The sequence below is a fragment of the Protopterus annectens genome, chromosome 4.part0, assembly GCF_019279795.1.
Source record: "Protopterus annectens isolate FY-2018-M chromosome 4.part0, PAN1.0, whole genome shotgun sequence".
Lineage (NCBI taxonomy): Eukaryota > Metazoa > Chordata > Ceratodontiformes > Protopteridae > Protopterus > Protopterus annectens.
The window spans coordinates 508,117,551-508,130,190 of NC_056733.1; the positions used below are offsets into that span (position 1 = coordinate 508,117,551).

General features: G+C 38.3%; 1 protein-coding gene across 2 annotated transcripts in view; it reads left to right on the forward strand.

The window, feature by feature from the left end:
- The window catches only part of HECTD4 (HECT domain E3 ubiquitin protein ligase 4), a 5,422,508-nt gene that overhangs the window by 1,061,382 nt on the left and 4,348,486 nt on the right, over positions 1-12,640 (forward strand). For both annotated transcript variants that reach the window (XM_044068422.1, XM_044068423.1), the window contains exon 7: positions 8,993-9,163. In XM_044068422.1, coding sequence (XP_043924357.1) covers positions 8,993-9,163 — 171 coding nt within the window. The remainder of the gene's footprint in view (positions 1-8,992; positions 9,164-12,640) is intronic.

Here is a 12,640-nt window from a genome sequence, read left to right on the forward strand (position 1 = left end):
CAGTCCTACGATTGCAGATCTATAATTGTAATAAATTTGTAGGAGGGTCCATACCTTCTTCAGAATGAGTAATATAAAATCTTGGCATACACCTATGTTTATATATCATTTGATGAGTGTGAAGCAGTTTTCTTGTCCAACTGATCCAGTACCTTTTGTGGCCTGTCAGTCACCCAGAACTTTTAAGTTAGAACAGGAAAAGCAAATAGGTTTATAGCTTGGACTCTGCTCTTAGATGTCAGGGTTATTTTCAGATTTAATTAGTATTTTAAAATATTCCTTAGCAAATTTTGTTTGCATTTGTTCATGTTTTAACAGCATTGTCTGTGATAAATACGTGTCCTTTTCAGTATGTCCTGTTTATGTTTCAAAAGAGATTGTGATCTCTTCGTCAGTTGCTTCTGCTGCTATTGGGCTTGCGAATGTGTAGTAGATCTCTTGTATGATACTGAGAATAGTGACAAAGTTTTGAGATGGTCTGCATATTTTTTAGGATTTAAAACCTTGATTTTTTTTTAGTTGGAAAGCATTGTAGTTAAAGTTTTGCAAAGTGTTTGAACAGATGCATACCAAAAGAAGCATTATATTCAGTGATAGGCCTAATGGGAACAAAGTACAGTGGAATTATTACATTTGAATCTAGACACAGTACCTTTAGATGTAAGATGTTTGATGAAAAATGACTTCCATACAGTAGTGGTTATATGATGATCAAAGGACAGTTTATTGGTGACATAGGTTCCCGGGTCCATGACTTATAGGATCAACTTTCTGGGGTGTGTTGTCATGTGATAGTTACAAGGGTGGTCCTTCTTGCTAAAGGATACTGTTCTACATTTCTCATCATTTAGCTTTAGTCCATGGTGTTGACACAAACTATGTGTTTGGGAAAGGCTCTTTTGGAGGAGTTTCATGTCCTATGAGGTGTTAATGATGGCTCCAAGTTTACAGTAGTCTGCAAACTTGGTCAGCCATAAACCTTTCACATTTACTTTGTCCTCTAAGAAATAACTAACAGAGGGGAGTGGCCCAGGGACTGAATTCTGGAATACACTGTTAGTGACAGGTCTTTTGAAGGAGGTTAAGCTGTCCACCCTAATTTCCTGGATTCTGTTTGTTAGCTAGTTTGCTGTCCAACAAGTTATGTAAGGGTTTACATTTAAATTGAGTTTCTCTAATGCTTTGGTATGGCGTGATGTCAAATGTCTTTGCAAGGTCTAGATATGCAGGGTGTACTGATTTGATCCATTGCTTCAGTAACCTCAGAGAAGATGACCAGGTTAAGTAGGCAGGATCTCCCCTTGACAAATTCAAATTGTGGTGGGTCTAAAGTTTTTAGGTTACCTATGTCCTTATTTATTAACTTCATAGTGGTCGGTTTCATAACTTTACAGATGAGACTGGTCAAATTCAGGAGTCTGTAATTACCCTGGTCAGTTGACACACCACCCTTCTGTAAGGGGATGACTGTTGCTGTCCTGCTTTCATCTGCTGTGAAGCCTCTTTGGAGGCTGATATTGAATAGACTCCATAGGGGGTTTGACAAGTCTTGTTTCAGGCTGACCAATAGGCTGCACAGCCTGTTGTTTGGCCCAATGAAGGTAGTGTTTTTAGCTTTGAATAGTGCTTTGAGGACTTGCTCTTGGGAGATTTGAGGGAGAGGTGTAGTTGCTGGTATGTGATCTAGGAATATGAGATGGGAAGGGTGGTGAAGTTTGAGCTAAATTTGTCTGCTAGCAGATTCGTTATATCCTCTGGATCAGTGTATGTGATGTCTTTTGCTATTCGCTCTGCTCAGTGCTGTGCATTGTTTATAAGGTTTTTAACTTAAAGAAGGCTTTGTGGTTATCCTTTGCCTTTGTGGCTGTTTTACGTCATATCTTGCTGTGGTTGATTTGATCAAGGTCCAGAGTTTCCTGATTAATCTAGCAAGAGTATTGTTTAGCATCTGGAGAGTTAAATTTATTTTTGCAAGTACTTAACTTTTTTATTTTATTATAGATTCTATTTATATTCAGGTTTAATTCTGTTTACTTCAGAGGGGGACAGATGCATCTATGAAGTTGTTTACATATGCATACAATTATGGCAGTAAGAGATTTTGTGTAAGCAGTGGTGTCAGCATGTTGGAAGGGGGATTTTGAATTTAGTCAACTTATCACTCAGTTTTAGTATATTGACCTTTGCATAAGCTCTGAACGCAGAGATATTAGATAATGCTTGTGGCTTCAGTCTTGTGGTGAATGGGACTGATATGTGGTCTTATTTTACCAGGGAGGAAGTGACATTTTGTGGGTAGTAAAACTGCCCCATATTGGTAACGACCAAGTACAGGAGTTATTGCTCCTTGATGGAGTGTGGACTAGCTGTTTCACGGAGCTTGTAATTATGAAGTCCAGAAATTTCTGGGTATACATCTTTGAGGTTGTACAAGTCTCCCAGTTAATGGAGGGGTAGTTGGAAGACTCCTGGGAGAATGATGTTTGGTTTAACATCTACAGTTATGGTCAAATTCTAACACAACTCTACTTTGCTGTGTTGGCATGTTGCCATGTCCTGGAGATTGAACTTTCAGCTGGAAATGCCTTCTAAAATGGCTTTATGGTGGAGTTGGGAGTATTGGCCCTTTAACTACTGTGCATTTTCACGTTTCTTCACAGAGTACTGGCCATTTTTTGCAGGTTTATATTACGTCTGCAAAAACCCCTTTCAACGAATGGCTCTTCGCGTAACGATAACCAGTGAAATCTAACTCCCATGAATGGTCATTTCATCATTTTTTTTCCTAGGGGGAAAACACTTGGCCATCATTGGGAATTTGCCCTTTTTCTCCACTGCATTTGAAGGGTTTTAAATTTTGTGTGATTTTAGATTGGACAAGCTTTTTTCCCCAAGGAAGAAAATTGCTGGAATGGCCATTCGATGGAGTTAGATTTCACTGGTTATCTTTCGACGAATACTCATTCGCTAAAAGGGGTTTTCACAGACGAAATATAGACCCTTTTTTGCTGTTTGTATTTCAAAGCCTAGATCCCCAAAATTATTTTGAATTTATTTATGAAGTTTTTTGTGAATTTTACTTTAAGTATCACAAAACACAATTGGATGGGTTCCTGCTGTCAAAGATAAGGAAACTGCTACATCTTGAATTTTAAGGACAAAAGTGTTGTCTTTATGCATATATATGCATTTTATGTACATACAAAGAAAAAAAAAAACTCTCGTATTCTGCAGAAATATAGTCCAAATCTGAAATTATACCAGCATTATATACTTTTATTGTTTTGTATAGCTTTTTTTTTTATTTTATACTGAAGACAAAGGAGAGCTAAACAGTTTTTCACATGTATTACAGAATTTGCACTCTGATTTACAAAGATTATTCTTGACTGAATGCTACCTTAGCTCAAATACAATCTCACTATACTCCACTCTGCTGCTTCAAGATGTAAAATTTTAGGGAAGATCCCTTCATAATCCCACTTTTATTTTGTTACTAATTCTTGGGGAAACTAGACAACAGGGTCTTGAATATGTGCTTGTTTATTAGAGCATGTAAACTGTGTTATTTTGTTGTTAACATAAGATGACAGAAATATTTTCCAGAAAAGCACATTACTTTTAATTCTCATTTCATAAAAATACACTAGTGACATGATTTAGCTTCATGCAGAGTTTGTCAGCTTGAACATTATAAAATATACATTTTGTTGTGAAACAAATGCCAAATCGGAGCACCAAAAGGTCTGTGTTAAGACTACTGGTAGTACCTAGAAATAAAGGACAATTTGAAGTGAGTCAATTATTGTATCAAATTTATCTGAACAATATATCATGACCATCAGCTACAAAGTGCACCCATTTGTTATTTGCAAGTGTAAAGACACATACACGGCTTTATCTTGCAATGTAATTCACTGCACAAGTCTAAACTGGGGTATAGGGGATCATAAATTCACTGACAAAAACAAACTTCAGCATTCAGAAGAAACATGTTGGAAATTTTTTTCTGATGCATTGGCAGTTCAGTGAAGGAATATTTAGGTCATTATTGTGAACAGAGTACCAAGCAGAAGTTCAACACAGCACCCAAAATGAAAACCAAGTACAATGTATAGTGTCATACACATTGGCAGTAAAACCACTGGGGCCTATTTTGAATGACTTTATCTCTGTCTCACTTCGAGATTTTATTGTGAAACTTTCTAGTAATAACGCATACCTAAGATAACATTCCTGCCGTCAGAGATTCCAGCGCAACTCACCCCGTGAATTTGATCCAGCAGCTTTAGCCATGGGAAAGCATGGCATTTCAGCAACTCTATGGTACACACTGAAAAAATACATATTTTTCTGGTGAAGTGCACATGGGTTTTTCTTCTGATATAACATGAACGTTATACACGCATATTCTGTGACCTCCATAAAGGAAGACTGTCTTGCACATCTTTATCAGATAGGGTATCCCATTCTAAAGGACCATGGCAACGTAACTAAGAGACCCTGCCACAGGTGTTAGATTGGCTTTTAGAACAGGCAAGAGCCTTTGACCTCATTATCTGAGCTGTGAAGTGGAGTTGGGCATGAAGGGTGCAGTTACTCTTCCCATATAGACAGGACTGAGATTATGTAAGGTTATGTAAAGTGAGAAAGAGGATCTTAAAAACCTGTCTGACCACAGCCAAAAGCCATTATAAACAGAAGCGTAGTTGGCTTTTGTACAACTTGTAGTTGGTTTCCATACTGGCATCTCACTTCCCAGCTCTTCATTGGAAGAGCAAACCTAGACAAATAAGTAAAGGTCTGGTCTGATGCATTAGCACTCTGAGCAGGTAGTCAGATATGTGTACCCTCCCTCCTGCTTCCAGATCTTCTTTGGAAGAGTAAAAAAAAAAAAAAACTACACCTGCACTGTCCACATGCATGTCCCCTCCCCGTCCCTACTATTCACTGGAAGAGCCATAATTAAAAAAAAAAATCTGTCTTAAATGAACACCGTGCCTTCATTTACATTCAAATTCAACTCCCAATATTTTTTGCTCCCTAAACTATCATCTTGGTCCCATTTAGTACACTCTAAGCACTTACTACTTTTTTTTTTCTTATATTCCACTTCTCTATAAACGTAGATTAGAAAGATCTACCCACTGTTTTTATTTTTCCTGTCATGAACCTTAAAGAGGAATTTGTCTTCTATTTTGATACAACTTTGACACAGTCAGATGGGTAGTTTTCCCTACTTTGCCATTACCCACGAAGTGACATAGCCAGTGTCTTCAGTTCATTAATGTCAGCAGGTACTTGAGTTGGCTTTGGCTAACCTCACGTTTCTTCCTTATCTTTGCACTTTCGCTACTTTTACTACAGATGCTGATGCACCTCTCAACTGTTATTTTTGCAGAACATTTCTAATTTTTCCTCATGTTTTTGCCATGGACCCCTCACTCAGAATTACAACAAGTCAGTAATGTAGTGCATCAGAGTTTGACATGCTCCTTTATCTCTCAGCTCTGCCTCATATGTTGTCATGTTCCCTATGAGATGTTTGGTTTTCTGGTAAATGATTGAGAATTAGTCTGTTCGTAATGTCTGACATTAGAATTTCATAAGATCTGTCTGTGTGTTGGTACCCAACTTTATTTGATTAGAGTAATTATGTGCCTTTCCCCTCATTCTCTTCTGGCTTTGTTCTTCATTTTAAAATAGAGGTGTGGATGCCACCAATCTACAAGAACTTTTTTTGTTAGGTTTCTCTGCTGTTACTACTTAAAGTAAGCACTGAGACTGCTTGCTTAGATCGTGGAATTTCTGCACTTGCCTGAAGTATTCAGTGGAGAAAAAACACAACAGAGATGAGGAGACTGCTGTCTGATCAGGATGAGTTCACTCAAGGGGAACTGTAATGCTGTTCTTGAAAAGGAGCTGGAATGGCAAATTTGCCTTAATGTCTACAACGCACCTGAACTTAATTGTGCTTGTTCAATTAAATGCATTCTTTAGCTTAGGAAAATGGACCACAAATTATTTTATTAATGGTTTGACATAACGAGTTTGCTCCTTTCTTCACTTATCTTGGATATTTTTTATGCCTGTGTTTTTGATAGTTTCTAATTGTTTACTTTTTTGCTAAAACAAATACATAGACATTATTTGCATTTTCCACCCATTTTCTTTTTTTTTTTCTTTTTAGTGTATGGTTGATTGTAAGGATGCTCCATTTTAACAGTGATCTGATGAAGCCCTATGGGTGAAAGCACTTTTGTTTTTAATACACTTATGATTGGAGTTTTTATTTTTATCTTGATCATATTTTTATCTGTGATATTTCTTTATATTGCATCTTTTCCAAAGTTACTATAGTGAGTGCTGTTTTCTTGATTCACGTGCTTGTAGTTACATGAGTGCATTAACACACACACACCCTCTTCACTTAAGCTCTTTCATTTTTTTGTTGTTTCTTTCTAGTTTTTCACTCCTTTTGGAAGGATCTTGCTGTCATCTTGATGCTGTATTACCTTTAGTGAAGAGAGTTTTGTGACACCATGTTCCTATCTGAAGACAGACTAGGAGTAAATTACTAGTTCTGCACTTCAGTTTATTTGGACTTTGTTTTATTAGTATTCTTTCTGTTACTTATTTTAGTTTGGATTGTAAAAAAATGACTCGTGTTACATCAGGCTAGCTTTTACATATAGGCCAAGCATGAGGTTGTCTGTAATGGTAATTTCCATGGGTTAAAGCTGTTATTGAAAAGCTGATCTGATGAAGTCCAGTTGATGGACAAAAATACTCATCATAAATTAAAGCTGAGATATTCTGGTGTCTGAGGTTGTTTGAATTTATTTCTTCAGTACCTTCATAGAAGAGGATTTATCATCTGAGGTTTTGGATCGTTTATAACTGCTGCTTAATATTGTACCATTTAAGTGTGTTTATTTTTTATTGTTCACAAATAAGAAGGAAGTGAAGGAAGCACTTTACCTTAACACTGGGGACATTTTCCTCCTCACATCTCTGTGTGTTTTTGTACATGTTCACCCTATGACTCCCTTTTTGTGATACACAGGGTTCCTGGATGTGAGGTAGATTTACCAGAGGCATTGTTGATCTTTGTCATTTAAGTATTCCACCGGAGGATTCTGATTGCAGGACAACAGCTATCTGATAATTAAGTACATTGTGAGACAGAAAACGCTTAAAAATTTCCTTTTCATGTTTTACTTATTTTTTTAATGCAGAGATTTTGTGTGTGTATGAATGTATGGGGGCACAGCTCTATAAACAGTTCCCGATTTCTCACAATGTATGATTTTGCCCCTTACTTTAGTTCTGCTTCTGTTTCAGCTAGAACAAATGATCTCAGTGCTGACTCAAGCTATTCTCTGAACAGATGCTTCTCTACCAGTCAGCTTTCCAGACCATATTCACACCCCCTCCCTGCCTCTCCTCTTCATTGGAAGTGCAAAAGAAAAGAAAACAAATACTCTTTTTTTAAGTGTAGCTGGCTTACTACAGTTTAACCCCTACGAAGTGCTGATGCGCTGAGCTCCCTTTCTGTTCTGGCCTTCAGAAATGCCTGCACAGAAAGAAGAATCCAAGAAATGCACTTCAGGATCGTGCTGTCTTAACACGTTATGTCACCCTTGATGTACTACTGATCACAAATCACACAACACAGAAGTAATGTCATTTTCTGGGGATGCAAACAGCAGTCTGCGCCCATTCTGAAAATTTGAGGATTAAGGATTGGCTATCAATGTACCATTACTGCACACTACATTCAAGAGCCTCTTATTTAAGATATGTATGCACCATTGTTTTACTTTTTTTTCGTGATCATTCTTTTTTCCTTCTTATTTCCATGTTTATTCTCTGTTGAGTCCTGTGAGATCAGTATCTGAGATTGGATGGATGTTGTTTGCAAAGATGAAAGATAAATTATCACTCTAAATTTATTTTTGATCAGAAATAGTGTTATAAGTCTACTGTTTTTTTAGTTGGTAGTGGATGTAAAAGAGATTGCCAATGTCATTTGGTTTTAACTGCATAGTATGTTTTACTTTTTGTGTTGCAGCTGTTTTAATTGTAAATTTTTAAAAGTTTTGACAGTAAAAGTTTAATGATTAAAATAAAACCCAGTTGGTTATAAACAAAATGGCTGTCTTACTTTTGAAAATGCATTTATTCTATGGAAAGCAGCCTGACTTTCCATTCAGGATGCATAGGTTAAAGTGCTGCTGAGAGGAAAGGGCACAGGCCCTCACTTTGCAATGAGTTCTTTTCAGTTGTACATTTTACCATGTTGCTTTAAGTCCAGCTGGCAGAATACTCTGCCTTATCTTATGTTGATCCATTGTTTTTTTAATGCCAAAATCTATGTCAATACATATATACATAAACATGCTTGTAATTTAGCACTATGAATGCCAGAGGGAGAATAGCTGCAAATTTACTGCTAGGACTTTTTGATATACATCTTTGTTTGTTTGTGTCTTTCGGCTTTTCCCGGTTAGGGGTCGCCACAGCGGAACTCTGGTCCACTAATGATTGGCAGTTGATTTTTACATACCGGCTTGCCAGGCCTGACGCACAACCTTCAACGAAGGTACGCCCATTCACGCATGTCTCCACGCAGAAGACGCTGTAGCTGAGAATCGAACCGGACAGCGTCTTACTGTGAGGCGACAACGCTACCGCATCACCACCACCACTGATTTATATTATTTTTATTGAGGTTTTCTCTGAAAAGTGGATAAATGCAAATGCAGAATGAACACTTTTTTTGTCTTGAGTGGCATAGCTGATACGATAGCATGTTCGAGTGTTGTCATACTTTTTGTTGCCTTTTATGCTTCTTTAATTGCAGTGTCAGCCATGATACTAAAATTGTTTAGACAGTTGTATGTATTGCTAAATATTGTATTTTAATTTCTTCAGTATGTAGCTAGAGCAGTGAGTCATTGCCACTTACATGTTCATATTCTTACTTTAGGTATGCCAGACGGTACAAATGCCACCAAACCATTTTCCTGTTGGAAGCACTGTAACTACTGTGCATTTTTGCTCAGATGGAACCTATGTGTATTGGATCTGGTCTCCTGCGAGCTTGAATGAAAAAACTCCAAAGGGCCATTCTGTTTTCATGGACATCTTTAAGCTAAGAGTATGTGTAAGCCTTAAAAGAAACTTTTTCCTTTTCTGAGTAGCAGTGTTTAGCAGTTATCTAGTGACTAGTATTAAACTCTAATATGCAGTATTTTAGTCATTAGCATTGTCTTGAATGATTTAGTTTACAATGTTTCTTCATTGCTGTTAAAACCTGTACTGTTATGAGACCTTTTCAGAATTATTTCTGTATCTGATCTTAACATTATAAGATAGGCATACATCTTTGCTTTAGTGGTTTACATGTATTGGAACAACTTGTATGTAACATTTTAATGCTGACTTTGATAGACAATTTTGTTTCATCATAGTTAACATCTTCTGGCATAAATGTCCACTATTGAAATAATTTTTATTTACTGATACTTTCTGAAGTCTGTAACATCATTTTGCTTTCAATGTAATGTGCAGCCCCTAGTGCATCATAGCTCCAGTGCAGTTCCCCACTTGGTTTCTGCACTGACAACTGGTTTTGCTTTCTTATCTGTTCTTTGGATACACATACAAACTAAAAGTGAATGCTAGGGTGCAAGAGACAGATATCTGTACATTGGTACTCTCAAAGTTTGTTCAGCGCTTGACACTTAGCCATACAAAGTAGCCTAGCGGTTAAACATTTTGAAATATCTAAGAACATTATAGGGACATTTTAGGCAGTTAGTCACAAAGATGTTTAGAAGTCTAGCCACAACAGTTTTACTACCCCTGTTCATGAGGGACTGAGGAGTTTGAACTGGGATGAATGTGTGGTTACCCATCCAATCATCTCCGTTAGACATAGAGAGTAAAAAGGATTTGCTTTCATTGAAATGGTGCAGGAATGTATTTCATAAGTAGGGGATCATTTGGGAGAGATCTGTGTCACTGACAGATGCTGTTTATATCATGGTATAGATGTATTTGTGGTATTTCCAGTTTTCTGAATGTGAAGAAAGTTATTTGCTGTCTTTATGCCATGCAGTGACCACCACTATGTTGATAAGAGACAGAAGAGAACAATAGAGCTTTTACATTTTTTGTAGTGTAGGTAGTTTTTGTATTATTTTTTGTGAGGAAATTTTAGTTTTTTCTTGTTGAACCATGTGCCTGAATAGATACATTTGATGAAATGGAAATTTTATCCTAATAAGTGTAGAGCAGACGAAAACAGTCTTCCTTGGGCTTAAATAATATTAGTTCAGTAATTAACTCATCTAAGTGAAAATATTTTCTAACTGTAGTTGATGCATGGCACTTGAAGGATAGTTTGATGTCCCCAAGCATAGTTAAATGTCTAATGAAAGTGTTATTTTTGAGGGGAGGTGTTATACATATGGTACTTGCAGGGTTGTTTCCCAAAGCATACAGAGCTACATTTTTTTATTGTTGAGCTTTTGTTAAAGATTTGTCATCTTGGAGGTTATGGGTGTTGTTTGAGTTGATAATGGCAGCTCTAAGTTTTCAATTATCAGCAAACTTGGTCAGTGATAGCCCTTTGATATAAAATAAGTACAAGCTGAAAAGTAATTGTCCCAAAATGGATCCCTCTAGTTACCATTGGTGATGCGTCTTTTTGAGAAAAGTGTGTTTAATAATCTCATAATAGTAATAATGTACCTTGATAGAATGGGTCTTGTCCGTTAATCTGTTTTCTGTCTAACAGATTATGTGGGGTTTAAAATAATTTTTTTGTTAGGTCAGATGTTCTTCGTTCCCCATTGCTGCAGTCCTTACTATTGGGTATAGTCCGCATCCAGTCGGCCCGAATACCAGAGTATAAGGCTGACGTCGGTCAGGGCGCATTAGACTGACGTCAGTACGTCAGGGTACTAATGCGCATGACCGACGCCATATCCTCAGTCTTTTTTGCCGCGTGGTCCGATGCAGAAGCAGTTTTGCGAGTGCAGGTTGGCGTTCTGAAATCTTTCCGAAACCGGAGTTTCAGACCGAAACAGAGTTGGCTAAGTACCCGCTGGGGAACATTTTTGTTTTTTCTTGCCTCAGTATTTTACCGGATGTCAGAAAAAGTGAATAACTGTATTTCTTGTGGGAAACAGATACCTCATAGGGATTACCATACCTTGTGTATACCTTGTTTACGGCCTGAGCACGACGTTGTTGGTTGCCGCTCTTGTGCTAGGTTTAACAAACGCACTATTAAGAGGAGGTTAGACTGTGCCAGGTTAGTGTTTGGGAAGCGTTGCAATTATAAAATGCCGTCGGATGCTCCGACGCCCGCTTCGGCCAAGAAGCGCAAGGACAAAACAGCGAAGCCTAGGGTTGATGAACCGGCAGTCCCGGACGTCGGTTCTTTAGGAGGCTCAGTGGAGCCTGAGGTTTTGCCAGGAGTTTCCATGGAGTCCCAGGCAGAAACTTTACTGTTACAGGATGTGCCTTCTCAGGAGGTAGACCAGGCTGAGGGGGCTTCTCAGGTGACTGTTCTTCCCTCTCTTCCCAAGGTAGTTAGAGCCTCTCCTTCTGTTGCCAAACCTTCTTTGAGAGGTAGGCCTAGTTTAGCTTCAGTGGTGGCTTCTCCTAGCATTTCGGTTCTGTACCTAAGAAACATATGCTTAAAATGGCAGAAGATTTGATTACTATGATTAGAGGTTCTATGCCCCCGCCTGATAAGAGGCCTAGGGTGGAACCAGAGTTTGATAGTTTTGAACAGTGTTCAGAGGCTTCAGGGTCTTCTGCGGAAGACTTGCAGGAATATCCTACTTATTCTGATTCTGATGTGGATGATTCCACTCCTACAGCTACTCCTCCTGAGGATTTCTCATTTTCAGAGACTCTGCATTCCATGAGGGAGCACTTTAAATGGGAAGGCCAGGACTACTCTGATTCCAGGAAAAGGCTTAGGGAATTCTTGTTTCTACCCCAGCATAGGCCCTTAGCTATTCCTCCTGTGTTGAATGTGGTGGAAGATGTGTTTGCAGAGGCTTGCCTGAACGCTGACTCTTTGCCTCCTGCTCCTGTTACGCCTGCTAGGTATTATAGGGTGCCCAAGCTCATAAGTATTTGTTTAAGAGTCCTAGGGCAGACCCAGAAACTATTTCTCAAGGGCCTAAAGGTGTTAAAGCTTCTGTGGTTAAAAATCCTGTTCCCACTGATAAAGAGGCAAGGGCTTTGGATAGGTGGGGAAAGAAAGTGTATACTTCTTCCACTCTAGCCATGAGAGCATTGAATTGTCAGTTTCACATGCTAAAATATCAGAATTACCTCCTTTCACAATTGAAATCTAAGGTGGATGCTTTGGCGGGAGGTATTGAGTGTAAAGAGTTGCTGGATTTGGTTCATGTGTCTGAACAAGTGGGTAAGCATTCTTTGCAATGTGGTTTTGATGCTGTACAGGCCTCCTCGAGGGTGGCCGCTACTAGTTCTGTTCTTCGCAGGCATGCCTGGTTGAAGGATCAGAATTTAGCTGAGCATGTTAAGACGAGGATTTTGGATGCTCCTTTACAGTCTGATGTGTTGTTTGGATCGCCTGTGGAAGCAG